The 23,801-nt window shown below is 39.8% G+C and overlaps 1 protein-coding gene across 2 annotated transcripts in view; it reads right to left on the reverse strand.

Moving 5' to 3' along the window:
- Window positions 1–365: 365 nt before the first annotated feature.
- LOC133085099 (zinc finger protein 37A-like) overlaps window positions 366–23,801 on the reverse strand; it is a 41,594-nt gene continuing 18,158 nt past the window's right edge. Inside the window, exons 3-5 of one of the 2 annotated variants that reach the window (XM_061181993.1) lie at window positions 13,780–13,906; window positions 13,393–13,488; window positions 366–2,255 (exon numbers count right to left, since the gene is read on the reverse strand). In XM_061181993.1, the coding sequence (XP_061037976.1) occupies window positions 805–2,255; window positions 13,393–13,488; window positions 13,780–13,906 (1,674 nt within the window). In that variant the 3' untranslated portion in view covers window positions 366–804. Of the gene's footprint in view, window positions 2,256–7,897; window positions 7,934–13,392; window positions 13,489–13,779; window positions 13,907–23,801 lie in introns of those variants that run through there. The other variant, XM_061182002.1, reaches the window with a different exon arrangement.

Consider the following 23,801-nt stretch of genomic DNA (forward strand, 5'->3'; position numbering starts at 1 on the left):
CCTCACAATTAATCAGAAATCCTGCTGGCAAGCTGCTGTCATATGTATATCACCAAGACCAGGATCTCTCTCTCTCTCTACCTGGACATCAGAAAATCTTCTTGCAGGTGGGTCCTCTTGCTAAAAATCTTCCCTTGTTTTCCATATGCCTGAGCAATAAACATGTGAGTTGCTTACAACCCCTGGTTCCAGTTGATGTCCAGTACCTTAAATTGGAAGGAATAGCACACCCAGCAATAGGCCAAATTGTATAAATGCTATGTCTAAATGCAAACGTTCTCCACATTTCCTAAATGCTAGACACTTAAGTTCAAAATTGCTGATGTATGATAAGCTTAGGTTTAACTTAAAGCTTCTATCCACTTAAATTACTTTCTGATGTCCACTGAAATGCTACTTCAAACATTTCACACAAGTCCAATAAAACACCAACTCCTAGTAAATGCTTTCCTGTAACTTTCTATAGTTTTTGCATTTTCTCTGGCCTGTGGATGAAGTCTTCTCTATGAATACTGATAGAGGTTTCTACCCTGTGTGATTTCTCTGTTTAGTGAAGTGTGGCTTTGGGCAGAAGGTTCCCTGTATTCATTCACCAGTAGGTTTTCTGTACTCTGAGCTTTCTGATACACTGTATGGTCCAAATTCCAGTAGAAAATTTTCCTATGTCCAGAACATCATATTATTTTCTTCCCTCTGTAAGTTCTCTGCTGTATTATGAGAGCTGACTTTAGACCAAAGATGTTCTCAAAATCTTAATAGATTTTTCTCCCTGCTTTGTGTTCTTTGTTCTATAAACTCTTGACTTCACCCAGAGTGATTTCCCTCACTTATTATATTTATAGGGTTTCTTCCCAAATGTGTTCTCTGATGTACAGTAAGTTTTGACTTCACATAGAATGATTTCCTGCAAACATTACATTCATAGGGTTTCTCCCCTGTGTGTGTTCTATGATGTGCAGTGAGTTTTGACTTCACACAGAATGACTTTCCACATTCATTACATTCATAGGGTTTCTGTCTTACGTGAGTTCTCTGATGAACAATTAGGGCTGATTTCTGACGGAAGTTTTTCCCACATTCATTACATCCAAAAGGTTTCTCTCCTGTATGTCTCCTCTGATGTTCTGTGAAACCCGAGTAGTAGCAGAAAAATTTTCCACATTCAGTACATTCATAGGGCTTTTCGCCTGTATGAGTTCTCAAATGTTTAGTGAGAGTTGACTTCTCAGAGAAGGATTTCCCACATTCATTACATTCATAAGGTTTTTCCCCTGTGTGAGTTCTTTGATGTTTAATGAGGTCTGATTTTCTGAGAAAGGCCTTCCCACATTCATAGCATTCATAGGGCTTCTCCCCTGTGTGTGTTTTCTGATGTACAGTAAGGACTGACTTAAATGAGAAGGATTTTCCACATTCATGACATTCATATGGTTTCTCCCCTGTGTGTGTTCTATGATGTTGGGTGAGGGTTGACTTTTCACTGAAGGATTTCCCACATTCTTGACATTCATAAGGTTTCTCCCCTGTATGAATTCTCTGATGTTTAATGAGGTCTGAATTCTTGCAGAAAGTTTTCCCACATTCATGACATTCACAGGATTTTTCCCCAGTGTGGGTTCTCCGATGTCTTGTGTGGGCTGACTTCTTGTTGAAGGTTTTTCCACATTCATGACATTCATAGCGTTTTTCTCCTGTTTGTATGCTCTGTTGTATGCCAAAGACTAATTTTTCATTGAAGAAGTTTCTGCATTCATTATATTCAATTATATTGTCAATTGAGTGGCTTCTCTGAATTGGAATGAGATCTGACTTCTGGCTCAAAGGGTGAACATTATGTTCAAAGAGAATGGATTCCTCAAAGAAATTTTCTCCACATTCATTAAATTCATAGTGATTCTCTTTTGGATGTGTTCTCTGATGAGCAAAGAGAGATGACATATCACAGAAGGTTTTTCTGTATTCAGTGTATTCACAGGTGTTCTGTCCTGTGTAAGGATTCTTATGTATAACAAAGAGTGAATTCTCATGGAAAGCTTTCCTACATTCACTGTATTCAAAAGGTTGCTCCAAAATTTGAATTTTTTGATGCTGAACAGAGTCTTCATTAAGACAGAGGCCATTCCCATTTTTATTATATTCATAAGGTTTCTCTTCAGAGTGAATTCCTTCATGCTTGTCATCATGGAACCATTTTCTACCTTTGTTAAATTCATCAAACTTCTTTCTTGAATAGTTTCTACTGCTATCAATTAATTCTGAAATAGAGTGACAAGAAAGATTAGTTCACAAGGATATAGTTAGCATTAGGTTTCGGGGAGTTGATCAGTTTAGGTCCTTATCTCTTCATGCCTAGAATATGACAACAGTGTATAGATCCAGTCTTCTCTCTCTTTTCCATTCTACCCAGCAGCAACAAATCAATATTCTAAGAGCCCTAACTCATGAAGGAACAGTACTAAAACCCAAGCTCTAATTCTTTTCTAGCTCTGATTCATGAGGAATAAAAATAAGCAACAAAAGAGCAAATCAGTGAGTGGACAAGCCATTCTTGCCACAGATTCAGACATACATCTCTATTGTAGGTATGGTATGTTCCCTTCATTACATCAGAGTTGGTCAGCAGTGGACCTCTCCTGACCATCAAACCCTGTTTCAATCCCTTTTGGCTTTCCCCCAGATTTCACCTGAGTTAGTATCAGTTTTCAATCCTGCTTTCATATCCATGTTTCAGCATTTCTGTATACCATGAGAACTGTAAGGAATAAAAATTCTAAACCTGGTCCTAGAAATTTCTTTTACCTTTACCTTATGATTTTTTGGTTATGTGTGGCTGTTTTTACTCCTCTACTATCTACAATATTCTACATCCTTGAGTTTAATGTCCAAAAACTGACAATATATATTTAAAAATTTACTTTATTGAAGTATAGTTGATTTACAATGTTGTGTTAGTTTCTGGTATACAGAAAAGTGACTCAGTTATATATATATATACATTTTCATATTCATTTCCATTGTAGTTAATTACAGGATATTAAATCTAGTTCCCTGTGCTGTACAGGAGGACCTTGTTGTTTATCCACGCTTATATATCCTAGTTTACATCTGCTAATCTGCTCCATCCCTCCCCCTTGGCAACCACCAGTCTGTACTGTATATCCATGAGTCTATTTCTGTTTCATATATAAGTTCGTTTGTGTCATATTTTATATTCCACATATAAGTGATCATATGGTATATGTCTTTCTTTCTGAATTATTTCACTTAGTATGATAATCTCTAGGTCCATCCATGTTGTTGCAAATAGTATTATTTCATTCATTTTTTTTTTTATAGCTGAGTAATATTCCATTGTATATATGTACCCCATCTTCTTTATCCATTCCTCTGTCAATGGCCATTTAGGTTGCTTCCATGTCTTGGCTATTGTAAATAGTGCTGCTATGAACATTGGGGTGCATGTATCTTAGAGTTTTCTCTGGATATATGCCTAGGAGTGGGATTGTGGGATCATATGGCAATTCTATTTTTAGTTTTTTGAGGACCCTCCATAGTGTTCTCCATAGTGGCTGTATCAATTTACATTCCCACCAACAGTGTAGGAGGGTTCCCTTTCTCCACATCCTCTCCAGCATTTGTTGTTTGTGGATTTTTTAATGACGGCCATTCTCACAGCTGTGAGGTGATATCCTGTTGTAGTTTTGATTTGCATTTCTCTAATAATTAGTGATGTTGAGTATCTTTTCATGTGCCTATTGGCCATCATCATCTGTGTGTTCTTTGGAGCAATGTCTATTTAGGTCTTCTGCCCATTTTTTGATTGGGTTATTTTTTTGTTGTTGAGTTGTATGAGCTGTTTGTGTACTTGGGAAATTAAGCCCTTGAGAACTGACAATATAAATCTAGAATGAATATATTTTTCTTTGGGTAAGCCCAGCTGTTTATCCCCTATAAATTGCTCATTTTCATCTACTGTCATCTACTCCTTGCTGTTCCCCTGGTTCTGTCTCCTCTGTGTGTTCATCCACCCCCCTGTAGATGTATTGATGTATGGAACTCTTTGGTGTCCTGGTGTGTTGGGCAGAGGATTTCTTGAGTTACAGATGTCTTACTGTTTGTAGGTTGAAGGGGAGTGACAAAATGAATATCTCAAACTGCCATGATGCTGACATCACTCAAAAGGGTAATTTTTAAAAAAACAGCTTTGTGTTATTTTGTGGCTACTAAATCAGAATATGTGTGTGATTTGCACCTAGGGGTAGTTATCAGAAATGTTCAAGTATTTGTGCAAACACCTGGTAGCGTAAGAAAGAGGAGACCTCAGACATGCAGTCTGTGAGCAGTTTTACCTATAGTGCAGTTATTCCATTAGAAAGAGGTGTGGAATTTGTTCCTAAAATTTAGCTGAAGTGATGCATGATCCTGTCTCAGCCTGGAAGGCATTTAAATCAGCTTCAACTGACTGGACAGAGTTGTATGGATGGCAAAATGTGCCACAGACTTCTTCCTTGCAGACCAAGGCAAAGTGTAGGCAAAATATTAGTATACCCTGCTGCACCTGGGTACAGCTGGGCCAGGCAAAAGGCTAAGAGAAGAACTTGAAGAGGAAACTATCCAGCTTTCTACCACAGACCTTCATTGTTTGTTAAAAGGCTAAAACAAAATGAGGAATAGCACGTATGTAGAAAAACCAGCCAGAAGTCACCTATGGAGAAGTAAAATGGGTAGCACTGTGGGACTCTATGGAAAATAATGTTACTTTTCTGCACAGTTAGGACTTTGTGAGCAAATGTTAATGAAACTTGGAACCTAAGGTCAAAGAATGAGATTGAGAGAGTAATTATTAAGGGTAGAACTCTAGAGAGATTTACATTTCAGTGGGGGTGCTGAAACCTGGGAGCCCTGATGACATCCTAGGTGTGAAGCTGGAGACAGTGGTCTTTTTTTTCCCCTGAAGAAATTTATATACCAAAAGGTTAAAGAAAGAATTTAGGATCCTCCCCAAGGGAGCAAAGGTTTTTCTTTCTCCTTTTAAAAGAGGAGTGGGACAGCTACCTCTCCCTTCTACAGGAACAAGCCCAGATTCATTTTATCAGTGTTCTTCATCTGCAATACCAATTTTGTGTGTATGTGTAGGACACCTAGCTTCTGTCTCACTGCACCAAGAGTAAGATATTAAGGTACGTTGGAACTACACAGTTGTTATTTGGTTTTAAGTAAATAATACTTCACTTCACCATCTGTTCTGTTCCAGAAACTACACGTATTGTATTTATGATATTAACCAAGTTAAAAAATTTAACACTCTGAAATTTTAAATCTCCACAAAAATAACTTCAGACTGAAATGGCTTTGTTGGTGGAATTTTCCAAACACTGAAGAAGAAATAACACAATCTTGAAAAATCATCATGAAACAATGCTCAACTCATCTTACAAAAATAGGACAGTCTTCAACCCCAAACTTGGAAAGATTACAACAAAGGACAGCTACAGAATACACACAGAAAAACTCAGTGATTATAAAAACTGAATATATTATGATCAAGGAGGATGTATTTCAGAAATATCAGATTGGTTTAACATTTGAAAATCAAGACTACTCACCAGTGCTAAAACAGAATAAGTAAGTAAGAAAAGCCATATGATTTATCTCATACAGAGATAGATAGCATTTGACAAAATTGAATATAATTCATGTTTTTTTTTAAAACTCTTAGCAAATGAGGAATAGAAGAGAACTTCCTTAAAACCATAAAATGCATTTACAGAAATCCTTAATGTCAAAATTAATGGTAACATACTGAACAGTATCTCCCTGAGGTCAGAACTTCTGTACAACACTTTACTGGCTAGGAATGCCAGTACAAAAGGCAAAAAAGTCTGTATTCATACATGACAGAATTGTTTACATAGAAAATTTTTACAAATCTACAAAACAACTACCAGAAAAAATGAATTCATTAACCAGAAAAAATGAATTCATTAGCAAGGTTGCAGGATACAAGGTAAATGTGCAAACATAAACTGTTTTTCTATATACTATTTGTACTGTTTTTTTCTATAATTATACTAGCATTAAACAAAGACAAAAATAATATAAAATATTTAGGAATATATTTAAAGAAAAATCGGCAGAACTGCTCAACTGAGAATTTAAAGACCTAAGTAGAGGTATACCATGGTCAAGATGTCAGTTCTCCCCCAAATGAGTGATGCAATCCCAAATAACATCCTAACAGGTGTGTCTGTATTTGTGGAAATTGACAAGCTGATTCTAAAATTTAATGAAAATACAAAAGACCTATAACAGTACAGAATTGTCCAGAATGTCTAAAAACGTAGAAATCATTTTAATACATTCTGTAGACTAAAGATGTTCTTGGCAACATTCTGTATTCATGCTGTAGAATACCCAAGAATCTTGAAGAAAACAGCAAACCTAGAAGGCTAACACTGCCAGGTGTCAAGACTTATAATATTATAATAAAAGACAGTGTGGTATTGTCATAAAGATGGATAAATCAGTCAATGGAACAGTAAAGAAAGCCCAGAAACATACATATATGATCACCTGATAAATGACAAAGATAAAACCGCAATTCACATGTAAGGCTGGATACTGTAAAACTCTTAGAGGAAAACATAGGCAGAACATGCTCTGACATAAATCAATCACAGCAAGATCTTTTTTGATACATCTCCTAGAGTAATGAAAATAATAACAAAAGTAAACAGGACCTAATGAAACTTAAAAGCTTTTGATAGCAAAGGAAACCATAAACAAGACGAAAAGACAACCCTCAGAATGGGAGAAAATATTTGCAAATGAAGCAACTGACAAAGGATTAATCTCCAAAATATACAAGCAGCTCATGCAGCTCAATATCAAAAAAACAAAGAACCCAATCCAAAAATGGGCAAAAGACCTAAACAAACATTTCTCCAAAGAAGATATACAGATGGCCAACAAACACATGAAAGGATGCTCAACATCACTAATCATTAGAGAAATGCAAATCAAAGCTACAATGAGGTATCACCACCTCACACCAGTCAGAATGGCCATCATCAAAAAATCTGCAAACAATAAATGCTGGAGAGGGTGTGGAGAAAAGGGAACCCTCTTGCACTGTTGGTGAGAATGTAAATTGATACAGCCACTATGGAGAACAGTATGGAGGTTCCTTAAAACTAAAAATAGAAATACCCTATGATCCAGCAGTCCACTCCAGGGCACATACTCAGAGAAAACCATATTTCGAAAAGATACACCCCGCCCCCTACCCCAGCCATGTTCATAGCAGCACTATTTACAATACCCAACAGATGGAAGCAACCTAAACGTCCATCAACAGAGGAATGGATAAAGAAGATGTGATACATATATATACCATGGAATATTAGCCATAAAAAAGAATAAAGTAATGCCATTTGCAGCAACATGGATGGACAGAGGTTATCATATACTAAGCCAAGTAAGTCAGAAGGAGAAAGACAAATATCATATGATATCACTTATATGTGGAATCTAATTTAAAAATGATATGGATGAACTTACCTGCAGAACAGAAAGAGACTCACAGATCTCGACATCAAACCTATGGTTACCAAAGGGGAAATATGGGGGCAAGTGATAAATTAGGAGATTGGGATTGACATATACACACTACTATGTATAAAATAGATAATAAGGACCTACCTTATAGCACAAGGAACTCTACTCAATATTCTGTAATAAGCTATATGGGAAAAGAATCTGAAAAAGAATGGATACATATATATATGTATAACTGATTCACTTTGCTGTACACCTGAAACTAACACAACATTGTTAATCAACTATACTCCAATAAAAAATTAAAAAAAAAAAACTCAGCTATTGGCTTCCAGCCCACCTGATGTGAAATCATTCCTCTTCATACTCCGTGCCTGGCCCCAATTCCCCTCTGTTCCACAGTTTGTATGTGGATGAAAAGATGATGGTATTTTAGAGTAGGAAATATCTCTGCAGTGAAGTAGAAAATGAAATACGTTCTTCAGCTCAAAAGGAACAGTTCTTACTTCCTGGGGAATTCTGGAAATCATTCTTTGTATATTTAAAAGCTGGAGAAACATTTTTTAACAGTTTCACTTAGCTCCACCATGTGAAAAGAGGTAATAAGTAATTGGGGCCCATGCCCACCTCACCATCCTATATGATTATCATACAAGCACTCTTAGGCTGCCCAAACATAGAAATGTCAACTGTTTAAAACTGCCCAGCTCTACAGCAAACCCCTGAGAATCACTCCAACATTGGGGAACACAGTGTGTTAACTCTGGATGTCTGACTGAACTCCATTCTCTAAGGGTCCTGTCTGTCATGGTTGTCTCTTCATCCACAAACTTGGGTTCTAGTTACATAGTCGTAAAAAAAAGGGAATAAAAGGTGAATTGCAAAAAAGAAAAAAAATCACCACAATTCAGTGGAAGGAAGGACAGTCTTTTTAATAAGGTTCTGTTTATCAGAAGATATCATTAAGAAAGTGATAAGATGTAACTGAGAAGATACTTTTCAATACATGAAATTTGACAAAAGATTCATACCCAGAATATATTGTTAAACATCTCTAAATCAGTAAGAGACCAATAACCTAGTAATATAAAAAAAGTAAATGAGGTGAATAATCACTTCACTAAAGGAGATATCCAAATAAGCAACAAACATATGAAAAGATGCTCAACATCATTAGTCATCAGAGAAATGGAAATTAAAACTTAGTAACACACCACAATGACTAGAATGGATAAAATTAGACTGACAATATCAAGTTCTCAGAAGGATGTAATGTAACTGGAACTCTTATACATAGCTGGTGGCAGTATAATTTAGTACAACCACTTGGAAAACAGTTTAAATATTACTAAAGCTAAATTATGTGACTACTCTATACTCGGCGAGTATATTTCCGGCTTTACATCTAACAAAAATAAGAGTTTAGGTCCTCCAAAAGACATACACAAGAATACTTATGGAAGAGGAAATCAAGATGGCAGCAGTAGAGGACACTTAGCTCACCTCCCCCCAGGAACACATCAAAAATACATCTATTCTGGAGCAGGTCTCACTGAAAACAATCTGGAGACTGGCAGAAAGACTCTTATACAACTAAGGCTATAAAAAAGATCCATAGGGAAGGAAGGGAAGAGAAACAATCAGTTCAGGACCTGTGCCCCTAGGAGGGGACACAGAAGAGGAGTGTCAAAGAAAGATCCTCCCTGGGCGGGGTGGGGGGGAAGCAGTTCCAACCCCTTATTGGGCATCTTATCCCTGGGGTCTGACATCAGGAAGATAAGGCCTCTTGGCTGGTATGAAGACCAGTGGGACCCACAGCATGGGGAGCTGTGAGAAACTTGGACTCCGCTCTTGAAGTGCACACACATGCTTGCTTGCTCAGGGAACAGGCAGAGGAAGCAGACTGAGACTGCAGAAATTGGGCTGGTTTCCTGCAACTGACCCAGCACATGCCCCCAGCCCCTCTTGCTCCACAGCGCAGCTCCCCACTAGGGCAAAGGCTGTTGCTACTGAGGAGCGTACACAGTTCGGGGCATGGAGCTAGGTTGGACCTGACACTACATATGAATGGTATTGGGGGGGGGGCCACTGCTGGTGCAGGGAGGGGCAGCAGATCAGGAGTGTCCTAGAACACTGACTTGTGTGCCAGGACAAGCACAGAGTGCACCCTGGCCCACACTGGGCACACACGCCAGTCCCTCTTGCTCCAACCACTGCTTCCTTCTGGGGAACGGAACCAGCTCTGACCCAATCCTCCAGCTTCTGCTCCACTACCTTAAGACCTGACACCAGCCCTGGCCCTGGTAGGCAGTGTTGACCACTGAGCATAGGAGGAGCCCTGGCTGACACCTAGCTCCTAGCCCCTCCATCTCCAGCCCTAGCCTTCAGCAAGGGGTAGCTGCCAGAATACCCTGGGGGGAGATACTCCCACCAAAGCCATTGGGCACACACAGACTATGTAGGGACCCACCCAAGGACACCACTCCAAGATCAGGATAGGTAACTGTTTCCCTTAATTTCACAAAGACAGAGAAAATTAAGAAAAATGAGAAGACAAAGGAATTTGTTTCAAACAAAAGAACAAGAAAAAAACCCTGAACAAAATCAACTAATGAAACATATAATTTACTAAAGATTGTAAAGCATTAGTAATAAGCATGATAACTGAACTAGTGAAAAGAATATATGAACACAGTAAGAATTTTAACAAGGAACTAGAAAACAGAAAAAAAAACCACTTGGAGGTGAAAAACCCAATTGGTGAAATGAAAAATACACTAGAAGGAATTAAGAGCAAAATAGGTGATATAGAAGGATGCAGAAGTGATCTGGAAGAGAGAATAATGGAAATCTCCTAATCAGATTAGCAAAAAGAAAAACAAACTTAAAAAGGATAGTTTAAAGGACCACTGGGACAACATCAAGCATACTAACGCTCTCATTATAGGGGTACCAGAAGGAGAAGAAAGAAAAAACAGGTAGAAAACATATTTGATGAAATTATGGCTCAAAACCCTGAACCTAAAGAATAGATATTCAGGTACAGGAAGCACAGAGGGTCCCAAACAAGAAAAACCCAAAGAGACTTACACCAAGACATATCATAATTAAAATGGCAAACATTAAAGATAAAGAGAATTCTAAAGGCAGCAAGAAAGAGTCACGTGTAAGAAACCCCAATAAGGCTATCAGCTGATTTGTCTGCAGAAATTTTTCAGGCCAGAAGGGAGTGGCGTGAGATATTTAAAGTGTTAAAAGGGAAAAACTTCCAACATAGGATACTCCACCCAGCAAGATTATCATTCAGAATTGAAGAAGAGATAAAGAACTTCTCAGACAAGCAAAAACTAAAACAGTCATCAATACTAAACTGACCTTATAAGAAGTGTTAAAGGATCTTCCTTAAGTGAAAAATGGTGGGAGGAAGGTACAACAAGAAATAAGAAACTACAGGATGGAGAAAATCCCACCAGAAAAGGCAAAACTATAGTAAAGGCTGTGGATCAACCACTAAAATAAGCTATTGTGAAAGTTAAAAGACAGCATTTGTAAAATAAACTGTAACTACAATAAACAGTTAAGAGATAGACATGAAGATGTAAAATATGTTAAAAACCAAAACGTGGGGGAATGTAGATCTTCTATCAGTTTAAAATAAATACAGTTCTAGGTCAACATACATGAACCACATGGTAACTACAAAGCAAAAACCCACAATAGTTTTTTTTCTAATAAAACTCCCAGCAAACAACAGTCCAGGACTGGGTGGCTCACGGGGGAATTCTACCAAACACATAACAAACTACTAATACCTACCCTTCTCAAACTATTCGAAAAAACTGAAGAGAATGGAACACTCCCAAATTCAGTCTACAAGGTGACAATTACCCTGATACCAAAACCAGACACAAGTACAGACCAATATCTCTGAGGAAAATAGATACAGAAATCCTCAATAAAACATTAGCAAACCAAATTCAACATTATATAAAAAGGATCATATGCCATGATCAAGTGGGTAGATTTATTCAAGGGATGCAAGGATGGATCAATATCTGCAAATCAATGTGATACACCACATTAATGAAAGGAAGGATAAAAATCACATAATCATCTTAATAGACACAGAAAAAGCACTTGACCAAATTCAACATTCATTCATGATAAAAACTCTCATCACAGTGGGTATAGAGGGAGCATATCTCAACATAATAAAGGCCATTTATGACAAACCCATAGCCAACATCATACTCAATGGTGAAAAGCTGAAAGCCTTCCTGTTATTTCCAGGAACAAGATAAAGATGCAGACTATTACCACTTCTATTTAAACATGGTATCGGAAGTCCTATCCACAGCAATCACAGACACAAAGAAAAAATAAAAGGTATCCAAATTGGAAGGGAAGAGGTATAGCTGTCACTATTTGCATATAATGCTCCTGGGTATATATCCGGAGAAAACGAAAACACTAATTTTAAAGGATACATGCACCCCAATGTTCACAGCAGCATTTACAATAGCCAAGACACGGAAGCAACATAGGTGCCCATCGACAGACAACTGGATAAAGAAAATTATATATACACACACACGTGCACACACACATATATATGTACACACACACAACAGAACAGTACTCAGTCATAAAAAAAATAAATTCTGTCAATTGCAGGAATGTGGATGGACCTAGAGGATATCATGCTTAGTGAATTAAGCCAGAAAGAGAAAGACAAATACTGTATGATATCAATTACATATGGAATCTGAAAAGATAATGCAAATGAATGTATATGCAAAACAGAAACAGACTCACAGATACAGAAAACAAACATGGTTACTGAAGGGGAGACTGAAGGGTGGAGGGACAAATTAGGTGTTTGGTTTAACAGATACAAACTACTATGTATAAAATAGATATGCAACAAGGATATATTGTACAGCACAGGGAATTATAGCCATTATCTTGTAATAACTTATAATGGAGTATAATCTGCAAAAATATTGAATTACTATGTTGTATACCTGAAACTAATGTAATATTGTAAATCAACTATACTTCAATTAAAAAATATAACACCATTTTTCAAATACCCTCAAATTCAACATAAATATATTTTAAAACAAGTATGTTTCAAATATGTACCCCAATTGTGTTTCAATAATGGAATGGACAGATAAATTCTGGGATAGTCATGATGGAACACTGCACAGCAATATAAAGCAATAAACTACTAATATATATGACATATATATCTCACAGACATAGTGCTGATCCAAAGAAGGCAGACACTATACACACAAACACACACACACACATATAGTATATATACATATATACATATTGTGTGTATGTATATACATAGTGCACATATATACATAGTACCTAGTGTATGACTAGTTATCTGAAGTGAAAAACAGGCAAACTTGATCTATGATAATAGAAGGGGGAGATGTTATTTACTGGGAGGAGGACACCAGGGAGCCTTCTGGGGTGCTAAAAAAATGTTCCATACGTTCATCTTGACAGTGGCTATATGGATGTATGCATATACAAAACTTTATTTACTTGAACACTTAAACATCTGTGTATTTAACTCTATGTAATTTACACCTTAGAAAAAGGATACCATTTGTGTATAAGAGTGACACTGGGGAGATACTGCGCGATTCAGTGACACTGGATATTTGAGTCATGTTAACATGCTACTTCCAAAGGTCCAGAGCCACTAAAACATGATTCCTGAAGACCATTTCAATGGCCTTAATCTCTGAACTACCCCTTTGTGATCTGATTTCCTCCTAAACTCCATCCAGCTCATACTCCCAGACTCACCTGGGACACTCTGGCTTGGGGACTCTTCCTCCAATATCCATGGCTCCTCTCCTTGCTCCAACTTGAGGATCACTTCTGGTTTAGGGATGCAAAACCCTGTGAATGAGAATTATATGACATGAGACAAATTGGATGAGTGTCAGGGTCTTTGATACACTGTTCTCAAAGAATATACAATAAAAAAAAAAAGCTCATCTAATCCTGTTATGGGGCAGAGGACAACACATTCTTTCTGGTACCCAAAAGGGATAAGTTGTCCTTGGCCTGTAAATCCCAAACCTAAATATTATTATATTCTACATATATTCTACAAAAATTCCACAAGTTTCTGTAAATAAGAAAGGACATGTATACTGGGGGTCTACATGGGAAATAAGCGCTACCTACCTACTGAGATGAGGTGGCTGTAGTTCTCCAGCATCACGTCCCTGTACAGCGTCCTCTGAGCAGGGTCCAGGTGCTGCCACTCCTCCTGGGTGAAGCCCACAGTCACATCCCTGAATGACAGTGATCCCTAGAAAAACACACTTCTGCTCAATCTGCAGTGGTCAGAGTCAGGTGATGTGGAAAAAGAAGTTTAAAGACTAATTCTTACCATTTTTCCTGTTGAAAATTGACCAGAACATGTTACAAAGGACCTCTACTATATAGCTTGTTTTGTGTTACACTTTGTGATTAAACAAGAAACCATGGTAGAAATACCATTGGTGGATTAATTTATTACTTAATGGAAAAATATCTGCATGCCTTTATGTGCCTGAAAGTGTCCTAGTTTTTGAGAATTCCAAGTTGAAAAATATACTCTTCCTGGTCTCAAAGAGCTTATTCTCATAAGGAAAGATATAAAGATATACCTACCATAGGACTTAAAGGACCCATACCACAAATATGTACAATGCAGACAGATCATAAAGGGGTTCTGTGCAAGTTCATGTGAGAGTGTCAGCACCCTGGATTTCACTGAGCAGATAAAACTCAGTGCTTAAATATAAATAGTAGTTTCTTTGCAAATATGCGGCAAAACTGCAAGAAATGTTAAGAAGACCTGAAAAAACATGTGGCAAGTCAATGGACTGTACAACAGGACAGGAGAGCAGGTCTGAACCTGTGATGAGATAAAAGGCTGCAGAGGCAGTGGCAAAAGGTTCAGGGGAGGAAACTAGGGAATATATTTGGCTTAAGTTCTGTTGGTGATCTCCAAATATTTCATCACTCATCTAATCCATAAAATTCTTGAGGAACCACCAGTTTTATTTATATTTATCTATAAATTAAATACTGTCAATTCACATATGAGGAGAGCTTAATTCTGTTCTTTTCAGATAAAAATGTAAATAAACAAGCTAATATTTTCTTCCCATGCCCTAAAGGACTGACAGTATATGATGTATGCAGAATTATCTTGCACACTCCCTTAGGGCACAGCCTCTCTCTCTTCCCCCATCTCCACTCACCCTAGGTCATTGCTGTGAATAGCACGAAGCCAATAGTGAAATGGAAATACACACTTCCATCCTAGTTATGTAAACTAATTTTTGCCGAGGAAGCAATGATCCCAAAGTTGTTATTTTTTTTTAAAGTGAATCATTTAATGTGTGAGGCTCAGTTTGATATTACTGTAAGTATTAACAGAAGAAAATGGGAAAGTATAAACATTTCCCCTTCTATCAAAAACGGGTTTGATGCCAGGATAAACCAGCCTGTTGATTTAACATAGCTGATTAAAAAGGCTAGAGAATCTGGAAGTAAAAAATGTACTTGGAAGCAATGTCCTCTGAGGCTTCATTCTCCTGAGGGCAGCAAAATGCTGAAAAATTTAACTGGCTCAAAAATTATATTGAGAGATCAAAAAGAAGAGCTAGTCACAGCTTGGGAAAAATTTGGAGAACAGATGACACTAAATATAGTTAGATTAATAATTCCAAAATTTCCCTGGAGTTATAATAGCACTCTGAGCTAACCAAAGGGGCTATAAACTCATGCTCCTTTGAACAGAGTGGTTCTAAATGATAGATTCTCCAGTGCACCCAGCTGTATTTTCAAGTATAATTCTAGCATTTGTACCTAGCAATACAGAAGAAAAAGCAGCAGGGAGGAAGTGTCAAGTATATAGGACATGAAAGGATTTGGCAGCCCTAGAATTCCCAGTTTGAATCTTTGTCATCAGGAAAATCCCATTCCAGCTCAGTCCTAGGTGAGGCTGGAGGTGGTGCTGTGGATGGCCTGTGACAAGCAGGAGGCAACAGTGTAAGTGCTGAACTCTGGCTTTCTTCCTTCATCTGCTAAAGAAACTCAAAGTAAGGCTGTATGAAGAAAACATGGGATAATACACTGCTTGCTGATGGCCTTTTCTCAGGATCTTGTTGCAGACAGAGCTGTACCAAGCTAAGGAAGGCAGGAGAGAATGTTTCTGAAGGCGGTGTTTGCAATCTGTCACTATTTACTGTGCGAGTTCCACTGGAGACGTGTACACTTTCTCCAATCCCAGAGTCTACGCCTGATCGGGAACTTTTCATTCTGGATTCTGATTGAGGGAAAATACTGATATCCAATGGGCTCTAAGGAGGACCTTTCAGTTTCTGTAACAACGTCTGAGTCCTGTGCATGTCCTGGAAAGGTACCTGCCCACTGGCCAATTCACATGCTGTAATCCCAATGCTGTAAATATCTGTGCTGGATCGCCTGTATTAAGAAGGGAGTCACCTATATTATTAGCGGAGATGCTAAACAGGGAACTTGCTGAGCAAAGGGAGAGAGGAAGAGTTACTCCCAGAGGGTCTGCATGATCTGCCTTGGAGGTTCTGGAAACCTCTTGTCAAGTCTGGGGAAACAGGAGGAAGAGCAGGGTAGACGCACAGTGACAATGAAACAGATGCTAGACATACAGTATGCCAGATATCTTCAGAACATGGAAGTAGAAATATCAACTGGAAGGTTGGATAGATGAATCTGGAATTTAGAAGTGTGGTATGAAAATAAGGATTTGGGTGAAAATCACAACTCTGTCACTGGAGTCACCAGAGTGAATCAGATGGTCACAGAGGAGACAAATTGAGGAAAGAAAAAATACCAGCACAGAATTTAAGGGATCACCAATATTTGAGAGGCTGGCAGAAAAAAGAAAAATAGGCTATGAAGGCAGAGAAGAAATTTTCTGAAATGTAAGAACAGAACCAGATGACAAGAGAATAGTGGGAAATAATAACAGTTTCACAAATAACTGACACTTCCAATTAAAGATGGTGGACTTAAAACACACATCTATCTCTGATGCCTCCAACAATATAAGTGGGAGAAACAATAAAACAAAAGTAAAACAAACAAATGTGCCAGTAACAGAATACACCAGAAAGACAATTTTATGCAACTTCTGGATGACATAAGTGGATAGTATCAGACAAAAGAAACTAGAAGCATGGTACCTACAATTTATACAAGCACACAAGTGGGCAGAAGCAGCGGCTTCCAACCACAGCCGGAGACTACCAATCTCTGAGCCCTCCAACCAGGGCCAGGGGTCAGCATAGGTGCTAAGATGAATGACTGGCAAAGTAACTCACCGACAAAGTAACTGACTCCTAGGGCACCTTGGTGGACCTCCACTCTGTGGAGATCCAGCAGTTAAGACCAAAGCTGAAGTGCAGCCAGTCTATAAAATCAGGACACTTTTTTTTTTTTTTAAAACATATCTATATACAATTGGCCCTCCATATGCACAGGTTCCACATCCACAGATTCAACCAACCAGAGAATGAAAATATTTGGGGGAAGAAAAACTCCGGAAAGTTCCAAAAAGCAAAACTGAATTTGCCACACACCAGCAATTATTTATATAGAATTTACATGTATTTACAACTATTTACATGGCATTTACATTGTATTAGGTATTATAAGTAATCTAGAAACAATTTAAAGTGTATGAGAAGATCTGCCACAAAGGAGGTGAGAATATACAATGGGGAAAAGACAGCTTCTTGCTGGGAAAACTGGACTACTTACACCATAAAAAATAAACTCAAAATGAATTAAAGACTTAAATGTAAGACCTGAAACCATAAAACTTCTATAAGAAAACATACACAGGGGGGACTTCCCGGTTCAAACCCTGGTCTGGGAAGATCCCACATGCCTCGGAGCAACTAGGCCCGCGTGCCACAACTACTGAGACTGTGCTCTAGAGCCTGCGAGCCACAACTACTGAAGCCTGTGCGCCTAGAGCCCATGCTCCACAACAAGAGAAGCCACCGCAACGAGAAGCCCATGCACTGCAACAAAGAGTAGCCCCTGCTCAACGCAACTAGAGAAAGCCCGCACACAGCAATTAAGACCCAACCAGCCAAAAATTAATTAATTAATTAATTAAAAAAAAAAATACACAGGGGACTTCCCTGGCAGTACAGTGGTTAGGACTCTTCATTTCCATTGCAGGGGGCATGAGTTCAATCCCTGGTCAGGGAACTAACATCCTGTAAGCTGTGCTGTGTGGCAAAAACAAACAAACAAACAAAAAATAGGCTCTCTGAACAAACGTATGGACACCAAGGGGGGAAAGTGGCGGGGGGTAGTGGTGGTGTGATGAATTGGGAGATTGGGATTGACATGTACACACTAATATGTATAAAATGGATAACTATTAAGAACCTGCTGTATAAAAAAATAAATAAAATAAAATTTAAAAAAAAATAGGCTCTCTGACATCAATCTTAGCAATGGTTTGGATATTCTGCTCAGGCAAGGGAAACAAAAGCAAAAATTACCCAGTGGGACTACGTCAGACTAAAAAGCTTTGTACAATGAAGGAAACTATCAACAAAAGGAAAAGGCTGCCTAATGAATGGGAGAAGACATTTGCAAATGATATCTCCAACAAGGGGTTAACATCCAAAATATACAAAGAACTCATACAATTTGACATCGGAAAAACAATCCAATTAAACCCAGGCAAGGAACTGAACAGACATTTATCTAAAGAAGATATACAGATGGCCAATAGACACATAAAAAGATGCTCAACATCACTGATCATCAGGGAAATGCAAATCAAAACCACAATGAGATATCACCTCACATCTGTCAGAATGGCCATTACCAAAAAGAAAACAAATAACAAGTGTTGGTGAGGACGTGAAGAAAAGGGAACCCTTACATGCTGTTGGTGGGAATGTAAACTGGTAAAGCCACTATGGAAAACAGTATGGAGAGTCCTCAAAAAACTAAACACAGAACTACCATACAACCCAGCAACTCCATTTCTGGCTATTACTGGCTATTTATCTGAAGAAAATAAAAATGCTAATTTGAAAAGATGTTCGCTCACCCCCCCACATGTTCACTGCAGCATCATTTACAACAGCCAAGATATGGAAGCTACCTAAGTGTTCATCAACAGATGAATGTATAATGAAAATGTGGTATGTATGTGTGTATATACATACACACAAACACATACACATGTACACAATGGAATATTACTCAGCCATAAAAAGAATGAAATCTTGTGATTTGTGACAACATGGGTGTACCTAGAGGGTACTGTGCTAAGTGAAATAAGTCAGACAGAGAAAGACAAATACTGCATGATTTCACTTATATCTGGAATCCAAAAAACAAAACAAATGAACAAATATAACCAAACAGAAACAGAGTCATAGATAAAGAGAACAAATAGGTGGTTGCCAGAGGGGAAGGAGAGAAATAGGCGAGGGAGACTAAGAGGTGCAAACCTTCAGTTAACAAAATAAAAGAGTCACAGGTATAAAATGTAGAGTGTGGGGAACATAATTATATAATATCTTCATATAGTAACAAATGACATATTACTGGTGATCATTTTGAAACGTATAGAAATGTAGAATCACTATGCTGAATACAAGGAACTAAAATAGTGCTGTAAGTCAATTATACTTCAAAAACAAACAGACCAACTCATAGAAAAAGAGATCAGATTTGTGGCTACTAGAGGTGGGGAGGAGGGGGAAGGGGAATTAGATGAAGGTAGACAAAACATACAAACTTTCAGTTATAAGATAAGTACTAGGGATGTAATGTACAACATGATAAAGATAAGTAACACTGCTGTATGTTATAAATGAAAGTTAAGAGAGTAGTAAATCCTAAGCATTCTCATCACAAGGAAAAAAAATTTTTTTTCTATTTCTTTAGTGTTGTACCTATATGAGATGATGGATGTTCAAAACACTAACTGAACACAAGCTAAAGGAACAGAGAATTCAGTGACCACAGGTAAGAAATACAGACTTTGCAAAAACAAAAGCAGTTTGGAAAAGTCATTTGGATAACTGTAGTCTTCAACAATCAAGAACAGCAAAATTTGGAGAAGAGCAAGAAAGTAATTTCTAAAATTACATTATGATATACAAATGTCCAGTTTCAACAACAACAAAATCACAAAGAAACAAAAAAGTATGGCCCAATCAAAGGAAAAATATAAATTGACAGAAATGTCCCTGAGAAGACCAGACATTGAACTTCCTAAACAAAGGCTTTAAGTCAACTGTATTAAATATGCTCTAAAAAATAAAAGAGAGGTAGGAGTCAAGATGATGGAGTAGGAGGACGTGGAGTTCACCTCCCCGCAAAAATACATCAAGAATACATCTGCCAATGGTACAATTCTCACAGAGCACCTGCTGAACACTAGCAGAGGTCCTCAGACACCTAAAAGGACAAGAAAGAACCCCGTGTAACCACGTAGGACCAAAGGAAAAAAAAAAGCCCAGAAACAGGATGGACTGCACCCCTGCTGTGGAGCTAAAGGAGAGGAGAGGTTGCCGCACCCGAGAGCCCCCTCACCAGTGGGGAGATCAGCTGGGACAAAAGGGGAGCTTCAGGGGCTTGGAGGAGAGAGCAGCAATCTGTCTATGGCAGGCAGGACAGAGTGAGACCTATAAAGGTGGTCCGTGCCACAGCCCTGTGCACCCCAGGCTGAGGTGTGTGTCCACCAGTACAACAGGGGCTGGGTGCTGGAACAGGGTGCTTGGAGAACAGATCCGAAAAGAGGACTGCTGTTGGCTGCAAGGAGACAACATGAAGGGGTGGGAGTGAGGAGCTCTGTAACTAGGAATGCTCAGGGAAAAAGCCCAGGCTGCCATAGGCGCAAAGCATCATTGTTGAGTGACACACAGAGAGTGGGGCCACTACTGTTGCCTCTTTCCCCACGTGCTGGCTGCTGCTTCCGTGGGCACTAGGAGGGGCTCCTGCCAGAGCAGGCTTGTGTGCCCCCGGTGGCCGCCTCCGGCCCCTCCCACCTGGGCAGGCACGCATGCCACAGTCAGTGGCCACTTCTACCCCCTCCTGCCTGGGCAGGCTCATGCGCCCCTGGTTGCTGCCTCAGCCCCCTCCCACCTGGGAGGGCTTTGTGTGCTCCAGGGCAGCCCCGGGAGCAGATGCCTGTGGGTAGCCCACGTGCAGAGGTGAGGCTGAAACCACAGCGGAGCCCCAGGAGCCATGGAACTAAGAAAGAAGAGCTGAAATCTCTCCTCCCACTGCGTGAACCACGGAATTACACCCCCATGACTGGCTTTGTAAACTCAGCACCTCAGGAACATCTGAAGGGACAACAAGTGTTCCTGCAGCAGAGATGGGTCTAGCTTTAGCAGCTGTGGACTTTGTGGGCAAGTACACATGGGAGATTGGCCAGGCCAGAGTCTGCGTTGCCTCCACAGCGCCCACAGTGGTTCCAGATGCATGATTACTGCAGTCCTGGGAACTGACCTCAGTGGATCTATGCTGGTGGCCTGGTGAAAACAATGCCTGAGAGACACGAGGGCCAATTGCTGGCATACCCACAGTTAAAGTGGGGCTGAAAGCAGTGCCAACGAGAGTGGAATTTGTGAGCTCCGACAACGGGTGAAAGGTGACGCAGCAGAGCACACTCAGAAGTGAACACATGCAGAGGAGGTGTACTCAGTGGCTTCTCTCCCAGTGGGAGTGGTCCAATACAGCCTACCTTGCACCGCAGATCAGAAACATAGCTAAGAAACAGACTGGGGGCCTCTTCAACAACAACTAGGGAGCAGACCCCGCCCCTGACAGGGCAGTGACAACCACAGAGCAAAGAGGAGGCCCCACTCAATACCCAGTGCAGGATCTGGTCACTAAAACATCAGTCACACCTCTTACCAAGGTGATAAGCATAAGCTGAAGAAAAAGATGGCAGACACCCATACTGACAACAGCCCTTGGACCAAAAAATGTTAAACCCATGCAGGCTACACGGAACTTCCCACATAAAAATAGTCCTGCAGGGCTTCCCTGATGGCGTAGTGGTTAAGAAACCACCTGCTAATGCAGGGGACATGGGTTCGAGCCCTGGTCCGGGAAGATCCCACATGCTGTGGAGCAACTAAGCCCATGCGCCACAACTACTGAACCTGCGCTCTAGAGCCCGTGAGCCACAACTATTGAGCCTGCCTGCAACAACTACTGAAGCCCGTGTGCCTAGAGCCCGTGCTCCGCAACAAGAAAAGCCACTGCAATGAGAAGCCCGCGCACTGCAATGGAGAGAAGCCCGCGCACTGCAATGGAGAGTAGCCCTCGCTCGCCACAACTAGAGAAAGCCCGTGTGCAGCAAAGAAGACCCAGTGGAGCCAAAAATAAATACATAAAATAATTAAATTAAAAAAAATAGCCCTCCAAGACAGTCTGAGGATTTGACACTGGGAGGAAAAACCCCTAGAGCATTTAGCCTTGAAGGCCAGCAGGGCTTGAGTGCAGGAGCTCCACAGGGCTGGGGGAAACAGACTCCACTCTTGGAGGGCGTGCACACTAGGCCTCATGTGCACTGGGACACAGCACAAAGCAGTACCTCCAAAGGAACCTGGCAGACCTATCTAGGGGTCTTGGAGGGTCTCCTGGGGAGGCGGGGATTGACTGTAGCTCACTTTGCAGGCAAGGACACTGGCAGTGGAGGCCCCAGGGAATAGTGATCAGTGTGAGCACTCCTGGAGGTCCCCATTTCGGCACCAAGACCTGACCCCACCCAACAGCCTGAAGGCTCCAGTGCTAGAAAGCCTCAGGTCAAACAACCAGCAAGATAGGAGCACAGCCCCACCCATCAGCAGACAGGCTGTCTAAAGTTGTACTGAGCTCACAACCATCTCAAAACCAACCCTTTGACATGGCCCTGCCCACCAGAAGAACCAGACCCAGCTCCACCCACCAGAGAGCAGGCACCAGTCCCTCCAATGAGGAAGCCTGCACAAGCCCCTAGACCAACCTCACCCACCAGGGGTCAGACACCAGAAGCAAGAGGAACGACTATCCTGAAGCCTGCAGAAAGGAGACCACAAGCACAGAAATTTAGACAAAATGAGAGGACAGAGAAATATATTTCAGACAAAGGAACAACCTAAAAACCCAAAGAAGAACTAAATGAAAAGGAGATAGACAATCTACCTGAAAAAGAATTCAGAGTAATGATAGTAAAGATGATCCAAAATCTCGGAAAAAGAAGGAGGCACAGACTGAGAAGATACAAGAAATGTTTAACAAAGAACTAGAATACTTAAAGAACAAACAAATAAAGATGAACAACACAATAACTGAAATGAAAACTATACTAGAAGGAATCAATAGCAGAATAACTGAGGTGGAAGAATGAATAACTGAGCTGGAAAACAGAGTGGTGGAAATCACTTCCACAGAGCAGAATAAAGCAAAAAAGAATGAAAAGAAATGAGGACAGTCTCAGAGACCTCTGGGGCAATATTAAATGCACCAACAATTGCATTATGGGGTCCGAGAAGAAGAAGAGAAAGAGAAATGGTCTGAGAAAATATCTGAAGAGATAATAGCTGAAAACTTCCCTAATATGGGAAAGGAAACAGTCACCCAAGTCCAGGAAGTGCAGAGAGTCCCATCCGGGATAAACACAAGGAGGAACATGCCGAGACACATATTAATCAAACTAACAAAAATTAAAGAAAAAACCTTAAAAGCAAAAAGGGAAAAGCATCAAATAACATAAAAGGGAATCCCCACAAGGTTATCAGCTGATTTCTTAGCAGAAACTCTGCAGGCCAGAAGGGAGTGACACAATATATTTGAAGTGATGAAAAAGAGAAACTTAAAGCCAAGAATACTCGACCCACCAAGGCTGTCATTCAGACTTGATGGAGATATCAAAAGCTTTACAGACAAGCAAAAGCTACGAGAATTTAGCATCACCAAACCAGTTTTACAACAAATGCTAAAGGAGCTTCTCTAGGCAGGGGGAAAAAAAAAAGGAGGCCACAACTAGAAATAAGAAAATCACAAATGGGAAACCTCACCAGTAAAGGGAAGCATACAGTAAAAGTAGGAAATCATCCACACACAAATATGATATCAAAACCAGCAACCATTAGAAGAGGAGAGTACAAATGCAGGAAAAGGGGATTGCATTTGAA

The sequence above is a fragment of the Eubalaena glacialis genome, chromosome 1 (genome assembly GCF_028564815.1).
Source record: "Eubalaena glacialis isolate mEubGla1 chromosome 1, mEubGla1.1.hap2.+ XY, whole genome shotgun sequence".
Taxonomy (NCBI): domain Eukaryota; kingdom Metazoa; phylum Chordata; class Mammalia; order Artiodactyla; family Balaenidae; genus Eubalaena; species Eubalaena glacialis.